At 38.9% G+C, this 19,213-nt stretch overlaps 1 protein-coding gene across 1 annotated transcript; it reads left to right on the top strand.

The window, feature by feature from the left end:
* The first annotated feature begins 8,810 nt into the window (after positions 1-8,810).
* scamp5b (secretory carrier membrane protein 5b) lies at positions 8,811-13,260 on the top strand. The gene is made up of 5 exons (XM_054616873.1): positions 8,811-8,964; positions 10,403-10,559; positions 11,539-11,640; positions 12,529-12,646; positions 13,081-13,260. The coding sequence occupies exons 1-5, from the start codon at positions 8,811-8,813 to the stop codon at positions 13,258-13,260; spliced, it is 711 nt and encodes a 236-aa protein (XP_054472848.1).
* The last annotated feature ends 5,953 nt before the right edge of the window (positions 13,261-19,213 follow it).

Here is a 19,213-nt window from a genome sequence, read left to right as displayed (position 1 = left end):
AAATTAAACACACTTCAAGTCTCCAGTGCATTTTATCGGTATCAAGAATATCGTTGAATCAACTAAAGAAATACAATATGCAATCATCGGGTGTTACAGGTCTTTTTAACATCATACAAGGCCTCCAGGAAACCTTGCTGAGGCTGATCAGACCTCCCCTTGTGTCAAGAGGGTTATCAAGCTATTTGCCCCCATGGTACCACTCTCTTGAGCCACAGTCATCTTGATGCTCTCATCTGTTGAGTCGCCGATGGCTGCACACACAACATTGATTGCTAGTCTGTCTTTCCATCTTGGGAGTGGGATTTCTTCTCATTTGCCCTTTCTAGGGTGTCTTCCATTTTTTACTGATAAAGGTTTTTGTTGAAGGAGACAGAGGGTGTTGTATACTGTTCAGATTATAAGGCTCCTTGAGGCAATTTTTTGATATTGAGCTATATAAATAAAACTTACCGGACTTGACATGGCGCTTCTTTGCTGTAGGCTGGAACCAAGGATTGTACTGCGTTGGAGTGCCTGGAGCACCTTGTCCTCCAGTCACATTGCTTGGATTCACCAACCAGCCCCTCATATTTGGTTAGCTTTATCTCAAAAGCCCGTCTTAGCAATCTTTTCCAGGGGGACTGATAACTTGCCCGGAGGATTTGGATTTGATATCCGGTCTCCATGGGGTGACTGTGATGTGCTGAGTGAACTTGACCTGTTTCTCCAAATCCACCAGCAGTTTACAGTCCCCTGCAAATTCCAAGATTTCTGCGAATTTCCAAACCAAGGGGGCCTATGTCTGCTCCCCAGTCCTGGGTAAAGGCCTGTTTTGAGAGGCGGAACCGCCTGTTTCCTTCGACTCTGGTGCTGATGGTTTCTGTCGTTATTGTACCTTCAGGACTTGATCATGGCAACAGTATAGGCCCTCTCCTAGTGCCCTTGTGACAGCAACTCAGATTATGCACTAAAATTCCAGTAAGTTCTTTAGTTGGAGCTTAAAATAACTTGATGTGGTGGGGTTCAGCTTTGCAAAGCTCAGCCTATCTCTCCAGTGTGTGCTCCCACCAGGCATCCTGATGCCCTATTGCTACCATGTTGCATGACCTCTCCTCTTTTGCTGCTCTCACTTCCCCCTAAACCAGGCGGTGCTTCTCCTTTTCTTTGGGGAATTTTGATCTGGAACGGTTGAAATGATTCCAGCCCCGATCTGCCTCTAGCCACAACTCCCACCAGCTTGCTTCTGATTAGAGAACATATTTCCATCTTCAGGGCCTCAACTGGCACACCATAAGTGTCCACAAGTTTCTGGGAAGAGTGGCATGCTGGTCCATTGATCTAAGCCAACGCTCCAAATAAATACAGGTGGATATGATGAATGACGCATCCTTCAGGCTGCTGTCACACACATTGCTTAAGCTCTTTACCAGCGTTCCTTTCGTGGTGTGGATGGTAATGCTCCAATGTTGAAACAGAAGGTTTTGTCCACCTTTCCTCTCTTTGGCACCAGTGATCTCGACTTGGTTGGTTTCAAACTCATCCCGGCTCCCTCTATCAGTTTGTCTAACCCCTGCAGTGTTCATCTACAGCCTGGTACCGACTCTGTGGGGACTGTGAGATAGTGTACCCTGTAATTATCACCACTTTGATCTTGTGCAAGCCTGCATGATGTTGAAAGTTGTTTTAAGCGATGGCATTTCTGGTTCTACTGGGTACATTTTGCCAGTGTGATCGGTACCAGCTTGAGCTTGTGTAGGCCACAAATGTTCACATTAAAAATGAGTACTGGTTGCAAAAACTCACTTTGAACACACACAAAATCATTTTTTTTTATGTATGTGACTACATTGCAAGCAAAACCAAACACAGATAAAATAATAACATTTATATTTTAAATCTATTCTGGTATCTTTCAAGCTAATATCACATAAAGTGTGCTGTTTAATGATGATAACACAAGTATTGGTCATTACCGCCATTCTAAAAGAACACATATGCTGAGTGATACATTTCCGTAAGACATGAAGCATCATAAATTTGAGCACTGTTAGATTAGATGAGTGTTTTATTTCGGTAAGGAATACTGTAGAGAAATGTATATGGATGATGTCATTATGAAGTTCATTAGCCACTGTGTTGTGCAGGGATTATAAAGTGTTCATATGCTGAAACAATACATATACCATTTATGTGTTTAATAAGTGGTGTATTTATGATTGTGTTCTTTTGCCATATTAAAGAGTTGGACAGGAGCATTTCACTGATTAAAACACTCACTTTCATTATTATCCTCCTGACAGCATGAGATCCTACAGTTTGATTCAGTGATGGATTATATAGAAATGTGGCTGCGTGGCAGTCAGTCACCGCTATAATTACGGCCTTTGTGAAATATGTAAATGCTGATTAGCTGCAGTTCTGTTTCTTGGGTTACATTATGTATGAGTATCAATCAGTGAACCTTTCAGTTCCATCAGTATTAAAATGATTAAGAACGCTATCCTGTGTTCTGTTATGTTCTTTTTATTAAGCATACTTTTTTTCGTGTCTGTTGAAAAAGTTGTTAATTGCATGCGATTTGAAATAAAGCCAAATGAAGTGAAATGAATGCCTTGCCTGCCCCCGCCCTCTTTGTCTGTCTGCTTGTCTCTCAGCCAGTCTTGACTCTGGGAGGTTTGTGAGTTTGAATGCTGAGTACAGTAGCGTCTGTGGTGGCTGTCTTTCATCTTCACCAAGGTCAGAGACACAGAGCTGTCATCTGACAGCAGAGCGTCTCCTGAATAGGTAAGTAAATACCACAGACAAACTGACGGAGAGAAAACAGTGCCTCCCGCTGGAGGTGCTGAGGAGTGACCACAGAAGGTCTTGATACAAGCATGCATCATTCATGTCAAGGGTACAAAGGGAGCAATGGTGACCTGAATGCTGAGCAATCCCAGTGCACTATGAAAAATGTTTTCTACATTCTGAGAGAAGAATAGTGTTTTACTTCATATTTCTTTCATTTGTTCTCTCAAGCTTGTCTTTATTTACATCATTTGAAAATGATCTAAACCTCTCTGTTGATTAAAAAAAAGTGATAATAATCATATATCTGGGCTCCATTTCCAGCTGGGTTTAGTCACCTATTTGAAATGTTTAGTGAACAAACACTGTATGCTACGGTCCATGGTTCATGTTTGGATATGTAAATGAGGTTGGTGTATGATTGCCTTGCCACAATGTTATTCCACCTCCTTCCGCTGGAGGGGTGCCCTCCACATGCTTGTTCTGGAGCAAAGCGTCTCCATAGAAACCAAAACAACAGTGGCACATGGGCTTAGAGGGCGATTTGGCAAAAGGTTTTTTTCTATTCGGGAACAATGACACTAGGGTGCACTGGTGCTGGGCCACAATTGAGAGCTTCAAGCAGGGATATTGAGTGTTGAACAATGGACACTTATTTTGATCTAATTTAAAGGGCATTTACACACCCAGTGATGAAGATAAATACATGTATTCATGTTTTCAATGCAAAACAAGTGGACTATCGTGTGTGTGTGTGTGTGTGTGTGTGTGTGTGTTTGTGTGTGTGTGTGTGTGTGTGTGTGTGTGTGTGTGTGTGTGTGTGTGTGTGTGTGTTTGGTGTAAATTTAACTGACGAAATGTGAAAAAGTTTTATGAGCACAAACTGAATTTTTAAAACACTTTTAAAGGACATTATCTAACTACTTTCAAAATGATAACCTGGATGATGAACATAGTTCATTGACAAATAATAAACATTGCACTCAGTTTAGTAATTTATTGATTATTTGTGGGTTAACTGCAAAGAGAGAAAGCACAGTAAGAATTTTTACAGTTCCAAAGTAAATGTAAGAAGAAGAAAAAAAAGACATTTATCTCTTTGCCTCTGATGCTCAATAAATGTTGATGCTAAAATGTCAGGCTCATCGCTCACCCTTCATTTCCTCTTTTCTTCCCTCTGTCCTCTTTTTTCCCCCCTCCTACCCCTCTCATTCTCTCACTGTCTTACGCGATACTTAATATCCTGCCGTCTGTCTACATCTCATCCAGAGAGATGACAAAGTACGCAGCAAAGAGGACCCAGAAAAGACTCATTGTGTTGCATCAATGGTGTGTTGGGAAAGCTCATGGGGAAATCTGACTTTCCCATTTTAATATATGCAGAGTGAAGCACTGTTGGTGAGCTGAAGTGGGAGGGAGATGCCAGGCTCTGTAAATACAGAGCAGGACCATTACTCACTGAAAGGAGCAGCTTTTGTCCTAATTAGCTTAAAAAGTAGATTCTGAATCTCAGTTGAAAATAGCAAGGCGTTAAAGAAAGGAGCTCGTCTCAATGGTCCGGTCAATAGTAATCTTGTTTGGTGTAGAGACGAGACGGGCAGAATAAGAGAAGGAGTGAGAAAGACAGACAAAGAGGCAAGAAAGAGAAACCACTTAAAGCCAAATCTTCTGTAGATTTATATTTAAGGCCTATGTCATAGTGACCTTAGAAACAACCTGTCAAATGTAAATATCACTGGAGAGAGGAGAGAGAATATGAGAGACTAGCTGGAGTCACAATGTGAGGTAGTGGCCATTTTTACTAGCTTTCCATAACCAGTGGCATTGATCATATTTAAACAAAAAAATCCTATGAAATTTACTCTTCAGTACCTGCAGAGTTCGAGTTTCTTGTTAAAATGACAAGTATTAGACTTACTTAAGCACCTATGTTGCACTGCTGAATTCACTACAGTAAACATGTGATTGAGGTGACAGCATTGATTAGATGGGTTCAGTGAAAAAACTGAACCCCGACGAAAAGATGTATATCTTATAAATACATAATTTTCACTCATTTTAACAATCTTTAAATGTGTAAGTCAATATCTTAAATAAAATTGTGCTTTGGAAGTCTGCAACAAATGTACTCTCAGCAATCACACTCCTTTTCACATTATAGTCATTGCTCTTTTCCAAAGAAGTATAAATGAAACCACCCTGAATAGAGTTATCTGTAATCTTGGTGATCATTTTGAAAAAATTGAGAACACTCTAATGCATCTCCTGTTTGCTTTTGTGTGAATTACTGTGTTAAGTAAATATCAATGTCTTATCATCTTACTGCTTCTTTAACAATACAATCTTAAAATACACTCACTAAGTTTTACTAAAATATAAACACTCTCTGAATTTTGATATGACTTTGAGACTAAAATTGGAAGATTGTTGCTTCTTGTGCTCATCCCAATTAATCGAAAGTGATTGAAAACTAATGGTCCTTGACAATAATGATTCAAAGTCAGACAAGAGTTTTCTGCTTTCTCTCTCTGAGTGAATTCACATGGCTTACCTTATACTGTAAAAGTGTTATTGTGGCAATATAATAGTTAATAAAGGAAAGACCAAGACAACACCCCAATTTTACCTTTTAATAATACTGCACGTACATTTTGGGCAAGACACTTGTATTGTGGAAATTGGACTGCTGTCCTTGTCTTTCCTTTTTTATCATCTACATTAATAATCCACCACCCATGTATTCAAGGTCTTATCATGAGTTAAGTGTGTTATGTCTTGATTGATAAAAGCTATAAAAACAGACCCTGCAGAAATCCTATAATCCCCTCATCAATTACATTGGACGCATGTAGAATAAATAACTGGCTAAATTACAATTGGTGATTGATAAATTGGGTATTACTACCATATAGTACAGGCAGTGGGAATTGATTTGCCAATTATATTTTGGTTTCTGTTAGGTTGTATGCAGTGGTGGAATGTACATGTACTCAAATACTGTACTTTAGTACAATTTTAAATTACTTGTACTTATGTTGTATATTTCCATTTTATATTTCTCCCACTCCACTACATTTGAGGGGCAAATATTGTACTTTTTACCCCACTATATTTATTTGATAGCTTAGTCAATAGTTACTTTACGGATTCAGATTGTCAATACAAAACAATATTAAATATCAAGTACTTTTAAGTATTTTTTTAATGCAAATACTTTTGTATTTCTTCATAAGTGACTTTTGAATGCAGGACTTACTGACTATTTCTTCACAGTGGTATTGCTATTTTTCTTAGGTAAATGATCCGTATACATCCTCTGCTACTGGTTTGTATGCTTATCAAATGAGTCAATATTTTTTATCAGCTTTGAGACCTTCTCTTCTCCACTGGAATTGTACTAATGTGACTTGCACCTTACCAAACTATGTGACTTTGTGGTTGAAAATAGTCCCTCTTAGTTAGTCAAGTCAGCTGGAGTCGAAGTATTTAGGTCAGCAACAAAATCATTTCTTGTATTATGCTTTAAGCCAATGATTGGGTACTGATTTGACTGACTGACCTTTTACCAAGTAGGGTGTGATATAGCTAAATGGGCACAATGCAAAGAGAATTACCAGCCTATTATTTAATTAAATGAGAGTTATCTATATATGTCATATTGCTGCTGATGTAACTTATGTATGCGTAAAATGTTATTCACATAATGAATGCTTGTTTTTTTGCTATTGCAAAGTACGTAATCTACGTTGCTCGCACACTGGACACCTTAAAAAAAATACAGTACCAGTCAAAAGTTTGGACACACCTTCTCATTCAATGGTTTTTTTTATTTTATTTATTTTTTTCTACATTGTAGATTAATATTGAAGACATCCAAACTATGAAGGAACACATATGGAATTATGTGGTAAACAAACAAATGCTCAATAAACCAGAATATGTTTTATATTTTAGATTCTTCTTCATAGTTGAATGAGAAAGGTGTGTCCAAAACATTTGACTGGTACTGTATAAACTACAAAACAACACAACTATATGATTAGAAGTGTGACAACATCACTTCAGATTAACTGCAGTTAATGCATAGTAGTTATCTTACATGATACACTGTTTGGGGAAATGATCAGCAGTGAAGTTAAACGCCACACTGTTTACCTCAGCCGGTGGGCAAGGTTCAGCACCATGGACAGAGAGCTAAACCCTGATTGGCTATAAAAAAACCAACGTCAAGGATTAGAGTAATCTGCCTATTGGTCTGAATCAAAGTGACAGCAGACTCACGCACTGTGATTGGTTGAGGGGTCAGGATAGTATGGATTTATCGCTCTGGTCATAAATAAGAAAGTATTAATAGCCTTTTAGCTTTTGCTTGCAGATATCGACCGACCGGCAGTCCTGCTCTCTTCTCCACGCGGCTGAAGCTTCCGGTGAAGACGGTGCATTTCACACAGAGACGCTGTCGTGAGGAGGTAAGCAGATTACGTTTCCCGTGGGATCCGTAATTCCTGCCTATGATGACCAGCTGTCTGTCAAAATACCCAATCCGTCATCGCCGCACATACAGCCACTATTGCTGCTCATTTTCATCAATTGGAGTAAAGCTTCGGGAGTGGTTTTGCAACATGCGTGACAGGTCTACCCCGACGTGTTGTGCTGGTTTCACTTGAAACCGGAAGGCTTCAGTGGTTAAAGTCTCGTCTGGAGGGCTAAACACATTAAATCCCCCGGCAGAAGTGTACGGCGACGCTTTAGTTACAGCACCCTGTGTTAAACGCATTAAGTTGGCTATGATTCTGTTAATGGTTCAATGATCCCCACCCCTATGACACGCTCAATAATTCCACATGGGAATGTCTTTGCCAAATTGCATTGTTGTTATTGAAGAGTTAGTATGTATTCATGCTATGTGGGCCTAAATCTGACATCAGCATCCAAAAAAACCTTCACTCAGTCTAGTTTTTCCAACTTCTAGACTTCTTGCAGGTTGATCAGCAATATTCAGAGCCAGCCTTTACCTCCTGGGGCCCCTAAGCACAATTCTGACCCATGAGCCATGTTAACTAGTTCCCATACAGTCACACCTGATGCTCCCAATACAATCCTTCCTTCCTTTAAAACAGTTTGCTCCATCTGCCAGTCTAAGAATAGGTAGAACTGTACAGAAGAATGAGGTAACAAGATTTATTGAATAGTTTATTATTTTTTATTATCATTATAATTATTATAATTTTGTGATGATGATGATTTGTATCGTTATTTTTATTTTTTACAGAGCTGTTGCTCTACTGACCAACGTTGGCATAGCACCTGTAAATTATAGATAACAATAATCAATTTATATTCCACCTGTCAGCCCACAATCTGTGCCACTGTTAACAGCATCGCTGCCACAACAACAACTTAAACAATGTCTACTACTATTTCAAGCACTTCTACTATTAATAGAACACAGGTATCAAACACTGTAATTTTTCACAAACCCTCATCAAAATATCCATATCGTGTCAGCTGTTTCAATACCAAAACATCGTTCATTTTGTAAGTTATTTAATCCAAAAGTCATACGTTTCCCTCAGAATTAAACTGTAATAATGTGAAACTCTCCAAGTCAACTTCAATGACTTGAGGAAAATGAGCACTGTGTCACATGTGTAGGGGTAGATTCATTGCATTATTGACAGGAAGCAAAGTCAGCAGCTTAAAGGCTATTGATCACACAATTGTTTAATTCAATCTGAAAACAAAAAAGGGAATTTCATTATTTTGTGGGCAACGAAAATGCAAAATGTTTGAACGTTCTCTGAAGGTTTTGTAAAAGTCACCTTCAGGACACGTTCCCTGAAGGTTACCTGTTTGCTGGGAGGGTTACACAAAGGCTAGTACCAACAACTAAGTCCTAACCTCCAGTGTCTTCTTATTTGACAGGCTCGGGAGACTGAAGAAGGAATAAATCTAAACAGCAAACTCCACACTTTATCCACATGGAAGGTCAGAGATTATAAAGCAATGTACCTGAAAAGAATCACCATTCCCAAGCTGCTATGTCTAACTGTCTAACTGGAATATTTGGTCTCAGAGCCCAACTTCCCCCACTGCCGGGATTCATTCCATTCAAGCCATGCTTCTACCAGGACTTTGATGAGATCCCTGAACACCACCGCAGCATGTGCAAGAAAATGTACCACCTGTGGATACGTAAGTGGCTTAAAGTGATGTTGTATTGTTACAGGAGTTGTGTGGGATTTCCTGTTGCATTACCATTGCATCAGGCTACCATGTACATTTTGGAGATTCAATTTCAACTATGAAACTTTAAACTGACTTTTTATGCCTCATTCGCCAATATAACAACACAAGTAAGGCTTTCCAAGGAGTTTCCTCTGTGGTTAACTCATGATAACAACTATGTAACAGAAGGGCAATGGTTTACAAGGGTCCCTTTGGTCCAAAAATATATTATTTTTATTGGCTGTGACTGTGTTATCCTGACTGGTTTATTTGCTAATGAGTCATAGCGCTGACCAGATGGCCTTGGTTTGAGCAGAGCAGTTAACATTGAGATTGTGTTAAACAATTTTTTCCAGAGGCACTTTCATCAAAGTTTATTACACTATAAACAAGCGGGACAATGATGTTGTGATATTGCTCTGGTCTGGAAGCTCCCTGCCCGTCCATGAAGGCATGCAAGGTGGAGTGCAGGGAGTAACTCAAAGCTTCTGCAACATTTATGTAGGTGCATTGCTACTGGCAGTTATGAGTAGGGCAATGACCCAATATACAGTATAGTAACATAGATAATGGAAATAAAGGTGAAGCTGTGGTGTCAAAGCATACAACAGATGTTGGCCAAATGTAGCAAAGTGCAGTGGTGCCTCTCCATTCCAATAACCCTGCTGTAAACCACAGCTGATTATGATTGTGTTTGCAGTGCCCACTCCACAAAAGAATATGTTTTTTATTTGAAATAATAATTTTATTCACAACAAGAAATATATATGTTTTACTCTAAAGTAGCGACTAAACTCTTTTCTCTCTGCAGGTGTCATCTTTTTTAGTAAACGATAAACATAAGCAGGTATTCAAACTCCCACTCTCGCTCTCGGATGTGCTGTTAATCTCTTTTCCTCTGTACCAGTTATCTGTATGCATGGCATGCGCATCACTTTCATATTTAAATGTTAGTCAGCTTGTCATTTTTTCTTTCTCATTTTCTGTGTGAAAATCATTTGAAGTCTTAACTGTGTTCGTTAATCACTGTGATGTTGCAGCTGTGTTTGGCCTCATAATTCTCTTGTAAACCAAAATTTGAAGCTGATTGGCCTTCTTTGCTAATTTCGAAAAAGAAAGATGGGACCAAAGCACAGAGCTACAATTAGCACCAAGTGCAACTGAAGCGGGGAGTACTGTAGCCTCATGACATGACCGAGAATTAATAGAGAAAGAGGCCGGAAAAAGGGCTATTCAGGGAACACCAGCCATTTTGTGAGTCAAGCATTGCACTTACATATGCCATATTATGTTAATGCTGGCCGCCTTCATATCCACATATCAACCTTTTTACAAACGTTTTCCTGCATGTTCATGTCTGCGTACCGAGTGTAACAGTGTGTAACAGTGTGTTTTGGTCCTACAGTGAACAGTGTTACTCTTGCTGTGAATCTCGTCGGCTGCTTTGCTTGGATGTTTGGGGGAGGTGGCGTGACCAACTTTGGGCTGGCTATCATCTGGCTAATCATGTTCACTCCCTGCTCCTATGTCTGCTGGTTCAGAGCCATCTACAAGGCCTTCAAGTACGTCAAATATGAAGTAGTAACATTTGATCAATATTGTTTAGTAATTCATTATGAAGTTTTCTAACTGCATTTTTCTGGCAAATCTTTTCGTAGTTGTTTAAAGTACAAAGCAACAAAATAATAACCTTATAAATAGCACATAAACCATACTAATAATGGATTTATGTGTTATATTGCAATATAAGGCACTTAGGGATAAAGTTAAAAGCTGCTTTTGTTTATTGCTCCGCTACCACAGTGACAATAATTGTGTATCACATACAATATAATGTGTACTATGTTATCAAGTAACACTGAGTGGCAAAGAGATTATTTCTGGCTTGACTGTCATTATGGTTGTGAGTACTTCTGTTATCATTGCTGCAGCCTTTTGATAGCACTTTTTGGGTTTCCTCCCTTCTTTATATATCCATATGCCAAAAATATGTGTAAATTTGGTAGATCAGAGGACCACTACAGATCACATGATATTTTTTAACGAATGCCATATAGGAACATGCACTCTAACTCTAAGGGTAGCATGAAATATCTTCTTAAATCATTCCTTTATCACCTGTGCGTATGCTTTCTCCTCCTTGACCAGTTTTCTGAGTCATGGACAGTCAACGTTTTTATCTAGTACAGTAGATGATGCACCGATGCAAAATGTGGGTCTTACCTGCCTCTCTGGTGAAGGTCAAACCAAACTGACTAAAGTTCCAAGGCAGGGCAAGAAGCCAACAGTCCAGCATAGTCATCCAACAAGGCCGTCCATGGCTGTGTTGTCATCACTACAGACAGATGTGGGAGAAGTGATACCATGGTTTTAGAGGCATGTGATTGAATAGTTTCATCATGACTGGTTATAAGATAGATAACATGAGTAACATGTAAGATACAACATGCACACACAAGATTAGATGAATAGTAGTTCAACATTTTGTATGCACATATAAATATTTCTTGATCATCTTTTTCTTTTTCTTTTTTTACTTAGGAGTGACAGCTCCTTCAACTTCATGCAGTTCTTTTTTGTGTTCATGGCCCAAGTTGGCATCAGCATCATCCAATGCATCGGCATCCCTGGATGGGGAGTATGGTAAGAGACAGAGATCGAATATGCATTACAAATATTTCTCTTAAATAGTTTTAAATAACTTATATTTTAATAGGGAATAAGATGCAAAATCAGATATTTAGCATGTCTGTTTCATTAAAGTGATTTTTTTGTATGTCTTAACTTAATTGGAAAAAATGGACTAAAGTAAGACAAAACAAATTCTAAAGTGAGTGCCATTACAATAAGGTACAGAAATTCATACTTAGAGCCAACCAGTCTAATGCAACTCAAATTCCAGAGCCATTGTTGAAGTTTAGATATTTCCACAAGCATTCATATTTGATTTATTCATTGTTATGCATCAATTGACATTAAGTATCAGAAGTTGTTTCAATCAAACTACAAAATCTACTTTGAATAAAACATTTTGAGGTCAAGCAATACGTCCTGTCAGGAGGACTATATATATATATTTTTTTTTTAAAATACCTTGTGTGCTGCTTTCATTAACACGACAGTGATGGAACATCAGAAATTGCCCTCATATAACTTTTATGATAGTACTGTCATTAGGATTTTGAGAGGCTGTTAAAGGGATCCTCAAAATGTCACCTCACTCAGGCTGATGATCAGAAATTAATATTATGACAGCCTCCATAAAGTTTATAAATGTCACCATGTGCAACGGGATATTCGTATGAGCTATGTATGAGCTATAAAACTTTGAAACTTTATATTGCAGTACTTAAAGTCCACAAAAAATACTGGCATTTAACATCCAGATGTTCAGTGGTGGTATCATGATGAGGAACACCAGACAATCCAATAACAGATAATTATGGTTCATGTTGTGTTCATAATCTGTAATGAATCTTCTTTTTTTTTTTTTTTTTGAATTGTGATAATTGTCGTCTGTTTCTTTTTCAGCGGTTGGTTGGGTACCTTGTCCTTCTTCAGCTATAATATTTTTATTGCCCTGGTCATGTTGGTTCCTACTCTCATGTTCACTGCAGTGGCCTCACTGTCCTTCATTGCCCTCACCAGGGTAAGAATTTAACTTGTGCATTCATACAAAGGGAAATGTAGACAGGCAACTTCTTAGAAAACATTTTCTGTCATTGTAACTTCCATGATGTCTTTTGCCAAAAGTAACAGATTATTTATTTTATTACTATTTACTAAAAGAATAGAAAATAATGTTACAGGCCTTTGTCAGTGCAGGATTTGAAATTGATTAATTATCTCTCATATCAACAAAGTAGTGTTGTTAGGTTTATAATTATAAATGCCAGAATGACATTAAATCCTTTGCTGTCCCTGAAAAAACAGTATTCCCCCAACAGATTTACTGATTTGGTAATACAGTTGCATAACTCTAAAAATATATATGTGATACAATGAGCTAAAGTAATGAAAACCACTTACCTTCCACACATGAAGGCTTGTTGATGATACCTTGTGAAACCACCTTGCCTACAGATCCATAATTCCTACCGTGGTAGCGGGGCCAGCATGTCCAAAGCTCAGGAGGAATGGACCACGGGAGCGTGGAAAAACCCTCATGTGCAGGCAGCGGCGCAGCAGGCAGCCATGGGGGCAGCTGCTGGAGCCATGCACGACCAGTCCTCCAGCCCACAATATAACGACAACCAGATCTAGCCTCTTCAAGACAGAGCTGTCAAAGAAATGATGTGACAGCTATGCCAAAGTGTGAGCAACAGGGTTAGGAAAATATTACAATGTCATTATTAGGTTAAAATCACTTGCATAGATTAACATATCCAGTTTTCACATTTAGGACAAACCATTGATTAAGCATCATTTTAAGTGATTTCAAGCAATTTCATTTAGCAAACAAACAGGTTGCTGGTTTTGGTATTCCTGTATTAAAGGGCATGCTGTTTATTTGTTTTTTATCATTTCATATGTTTTTTTCTGTTTGGGAGGTTGGAATGAAACTAGTTTTGAATGTGTATTACTTTAGTGGCTATGAGAGAGCTGTGTGTTAATGTACTCTTTGTGTTCTGCAATTTTAGCAATTTTTACAAAAGAAAGCTAACAGATTATTTTTGATGTACACTAACTTTTGTTGTGATGAAGATTAAATTATTTAGTATTATCTTATATATTAAATCAAAGCACCATTAGAATGATACATTGTTTAGGGTGCAAAGTTACTTTAGTTTTGATTGTATTTTTAATTCAAAGGTAAACCAAAGATCCTATGTATTACTGTAGCTGTAGTATAGATAATGGTACTTTAGGTGACCTCAGCAGTATTTCTATTCAGTTTATCAATGGTTGCACTGTAATGTTGTATAGAATTATGTCTGTGTCACAATAAGAAACAGTATTATTGCAAGACCTCAGCTGGAATAAAACAACAGAAATTTCATACTTACTTGATGCTGACTCTTTGATGTACTTGGATCTTCCTGCTGACATGTCTACCTGCTCTTGAAACATAACTTTTACGTCACAGAAGAACAACCTTGATGTTAATTTAAATTAAGAAGATAACAAGTGAAATAGCGGACCCATGTGCTGTATGTCAATTTAAGCCAACCTTTCTCCTGCAGTGTGGCTATTTGACCACAGAGAGGCGCTGATGGCTTTTAGTATGAAATAAAAAGCTCCAACATTTACAGATTACCTTCATTCATCCTTCACAGATCATAGTCTGTATTTATGATAGACCCTTCTATTTCATGCTTCTCTCTTTTCCCCGATCTCTTTCTTTGTGTAAATCCCTCCACTCTTTCTTCTAACTCTCCCTCCCATTCACATTGAATGAGTTCTATATGGAAATCAAAGTAAACACTACACAAATATACACACAAATATCAAGTATTGTGTTATTTTACACTATTGTTTTTGTAGTATTCTGTATTACAGTGACACAGTTACACATATGGTCATTTGAAGTTGCTGGGGACCTATTGGGGGCTAAGCAGCTCTACTAGATCAAGTGGGTGTTAAAAACCTTGCTCAAAGGCACCTCAAGGACAATTAGTACTGAATGGCCACTCATTCTTCCAGCCAAGCTGGGCTTTGAAACAGCATTTATATATGACCTCTGGTAACCATACCGCCATTGTAATACACATACTTATTGTAAGTCAATCTTATTGAAAACCCTTATTGTTCACATATAATCTTGTGCCGAGCTGCTAAGTTTGAGACTGCAAACAGTTCACGGTACAATTGTTGGTCAGTTACTCAAGGAGGTTGGTTTTCATATAGGCTCTTTGTTCCTTGTTTGAGTATTTTGTTATATTAGCCCCATTTAATTAAGAAATTGTACTCAATCATTAAAATGTGATTTTGAGTAGTTTCCAACACATTACACACAGCAAATGGTTCTGCAGCCATATTTAGATAAAAGCAGGAGTCACATTCTTTGCCTTCAGGTGGTAGTGTTGGTTCTCTATAGTTGTCTAATAGTCACACTGTTGCCAGTGATCTATTTATAAAATCTGTACAAGTGCATAAGATATTGGAGATACTGTAGGGGGATTGATACTACTTGCCTGATTAAAATGCCGTTTTTTAAAACTTACACTAGGGCAAACAATTTCTCCCATGACATCCTGTGAGGAGGTGACCATCATAGATCCTATTCAAAATACACTTTATATGGATTTATCTTTGGATGTCCTCTTCCCCACAGTCTGCCTCTCCCTGTGCTGTGAGAGTGATAGAATTACTCTGTGGCGAGGGGAATGAAATTATACAGCGATATATATATATATATATATATATATACCCAGAGGACCCACCAGCAGCCACCAACAAACACTGTAATTGCTATACACATGGAAATCTCTTGTGACAAGTGGTGACAGCAAAGACTTGTGCCTTCAGGTAAACAGGTCTGATTGTCAGCAACAGAATATAATCATTGATTCGTAACAAATCAGGACTGCACAGATGCTTATCCTTTTAAAATTCATTTATGTCCACTTGTAAAACACGGGTGTACAAACATCCAACTGCATGCCACTCATCATTTAAATCTGGCTGGAACAAACAAACACATATCTGATCAAAATTATTGCTGTGTTTTTGGGATATTGGTTATGGAAGCAATGTCACAATCAGTTAATCTGGTTTATGATTTAAGATTCCCATACCAGCCAAAATATAAGCCAATATACTCTTCAGCATCCTGTATGATGCTTTATAGCCCCTACCTGTGTTGGGGGTGCTGCACTTTCTTGTTTGTGACACTCTGTTTTGGTAAAGGAACAGGGGGGACATATTTGGGGGTGGAAAAAAAGCACTCAAAATACTCTGTTTGGTGTTCCACTTGTGTTTCACAACATTTATGTAATGAGTCTTTTACACAGACATACTGTATGCTTATGTGTCTGGAGTAAAAGTAAAGACAAGGCGCATGTTAGCGCATGTTAGCATGCCCCACTGGTTAGTTCAAGACAGCCGCTCTGCCCTGGGCTCATACTTTTACAACAAGTTACAACTGATGACCCAGTCCCAACTAACAGCGCCATTGCGGAAACCTAGGCCCAAGCTCCGCCCAGTAGATTGTCAGCTGTTGCTTGTTGTTTGTTAGCCCTGTTTGCACTGTTAGCTTCCAGCCGACAGCTCAGTTGTTGCCATTGTTGAGAGCCCTGTTGCTCTGAATTTCAAATTTAGCACCTTTAAAGTTGTGGTCGGCAACTTTGGAGAAACAAGCAAGAGAAAGCTTGATTTTGAAAGTATCCAAATGAAAAAATCCCTGCCCCTCCCTTCAGACCTTCCTCCAAAACTACTCTCCCAAAACACATAAACATGCACTGCCTGACTACTGCTAGAGGGCGAGTGCACGAGAGAGTGTTGGGGAGAGGAGCTGTGTTATTGCTGTTAGGATGTAAAGAGAATTTCAACAAATAAAAGAAAAATGCTGTCCTGTCCTAGTTTTAAAGCAACATTTACACCAATAATAATGATCTGATACACAACTCTTCCTCATTATTAGTCAACAGGAGAGAACAGAGAGTTTGGAGGAAGGAAGGAGGAGATGAGGCCCACATAAAGGGCACAGTATGACCTAAAGTTGACGGAGCACAGAGGACCTTTGTTTAATTTCTCAGGAGAGGAGGAGATAGAGTGCCCTTTCAGGCTGTTAAACACACACACACACACACACACACACACACACACACACACACACACACACACACACACACACACACACACACACACACACACACACACACACACACACACACACACACACACACCTTAACATCTGGACAAAGCAACACAGAGGTAAAGTCATGCACTTAAACAGGCATGCATTTATGCTTGTGTATTTCACGCAGATTCACATGTGCACATGGAGCTGGGGACCCTCCACCCAACATATGTCCTATAAAACTTTTTTCTGAGGTCACGGACCCCCTCAGATTTCCTGTGAATGAAATGTAACAGAGTTGAGGTGAGGAAGAAAGCTAGTTGGAAGTGCTCTCTGCAAAACATGGTAATTCAAACAGTGTTAGAAATATATAGCTCAATTTGCTATTCACTATAGGCTACCTGTTGATACTTTTTACCTTTTTGTTCCAGGGGAATGCAAAGTTGACTAAGACTAATGGTGAGGACATGACAAGAATCTGAAACAAATGTTTGGATTGAGTTTACCAATGAATCTAAAGAAACAGAATGGAATCAATGTCTGGGAGTGAGTCATTTACGTCTGCCTTTGTGAATGTGCATCCGCAGCCTGAGGTTTTGCAAATTGAGCAGTTAATGATCAAGATGGCTTAGAATAGAATACAAAAAATAATTATGTACATAACTGTTTGCAAAATCACCCATTTGCATCACTGTAAAGTGTTTTCTGTTAATTATAGCCCTTAAAGCTGGTGACCCAAAAAAAAAAACTCTCTGTCTTTGTGTGATCTCACTGCAAGATGTCATTAGTAATTTATTAACAACTAAAATGTAATCATTTTACTAAGATCATTAAAAGTTTGCTGTGACTTGAAATAGTTACATACTGTATGCAAGACTGTAAGAAATGTGCTAATGGAAGATGCCAAGTGATATAGCAGTGTCACTTAGGATTTTGTAGGTTTATAATCTTACATGTTATTCAACTATGAATTATGTCTTGTTTTATTACAAACTATATGGACATAACACATGTTACTTAAAATCCAGATGGACATATGCAAAGTACTGGTTTTGGCTAACTATAGTATATTGCATTTCACTGCAATACAAAAAATGGATAGTTGTTTATGTTACCCTCAAAGGAACAGTTTCACATTTCGGGAAGTACAAGAGATACAATACATGAGAAGATCGCTACCACTCTCCTACTCCCGCAAGAAGTGTGTTTCCCAAAATGCCGAGATAGTTGGCTTCTGGCATTGTCCAGCTTTGGAAATACAACAAAGGTGCAGACCCAGCTGACACTGACATTTGTGTAGACACAAACTCAAAAAATACACAAATCAGCAGCTCCCAAAAGCTATTGGCATCATGCAGCAAAAAAAAAGAAATATATGTCCCATCCTGGATCATCTTTACATGTGCATGATGAGAGGAATCAGAGACTCCAGCTACTAAGGAGGGGTCACCCAGCTGTCTGGAGCAGGGCCATGTTAGTCAGCTACAGCGAGGGAGCGCTGCTGCCACCGGCCTGCAAAAATCACAGATCTGATGATGGGAGTTGTCCCTCCTGACAACACAGGAAATGTTGACAGTGGAGGTTGGAGAATGAGTCCGGAGAAATATGGGCCTGTCAGAGGGGCCTGAGCACAGTGGTGCAGGGCTGTTGCTCCCTGTGACTGACTTCATCATTGACACTCCCCATGGAGCCAGACGAGCAGTGGCTGGATGGGTGGGTGCGGGGCTTTTGCAGGGACCTGCTTAGGGCTGGAAGCCTATCTTCCCTCCACAAGATCTCCTCATTTGTTCCAATTGCCCGGGACTATAAACACGAATATCCCCACTTCAATTTCTGCCTTTCGAGGAAGGAAAGCCTTAATGAGAATGTATTGCCCTGTTGTAGTAACCGCTTGGACTCCTAGGGATGCTGGAGGAATTGGCCATTTGCATACTCTTTAAAATTGATGAAAGTGAGCAAACTAAGCTGTAAGAGAGAGTGCTTTTTTTTTTGCTGCCGACACCAAATACAAGCCAGATGTTTCAGTGATGAAGAAGGCGGTATTTAAACTGTCAGGCAGCGCACTCAAGTGTGTCTTGTATCTATGACACAAGCTGCTTCTTTGTCTCGTATAACGCCCATCGCTTACAATGTGGAGTGTTAACACAAGAAGGGAAATGTTTGTTAACTCAGATATACAGTATATGGTAGAATTAGCTCTGCATAAAGTGTGCACAGGATGAGGTATTATCAAAACAAATGAGCCAGCAACTGCAGCTGCATGTAAATCAGAACACAGTTTCCCCCCCCTCACTATTCAAGTGTCTTCAGCCATTCACTATCTTCCAGCCAGTGGTTTTCTAATCTGCCTCTATTCTTCCTTTACAAAGCCAACCTTTCCTCTTACCTTTTCCATGCAGCAATGTGTTTATCCCTACGGAAATGAAGATTTCTTCACATCTTTATTCATTTAATTAGGTCGCAAAGCAGAGCTGG

The sequence above is a fragment of the Anoplopoma fimbria genome, chromosome 2 (assembly GCF_027596085.1).
Source record: "Anoplopoma fimbria isolate UVic2021 breed Golden Eagle Sablefish chromosome 2, Afim_UVic_2022, whole genome shotgun sequence".
NCBI lineage: Eukaryota > Metazoa > Chordata > Actinopteri > Perciformes > Anoplopomatidae > Anoplopoma > Anoplopoma fimbria.
Note: the sequence above shows the minus strand (reverse complement) of the source record. Positions and strands in the feature narration are given on the sequence as shown.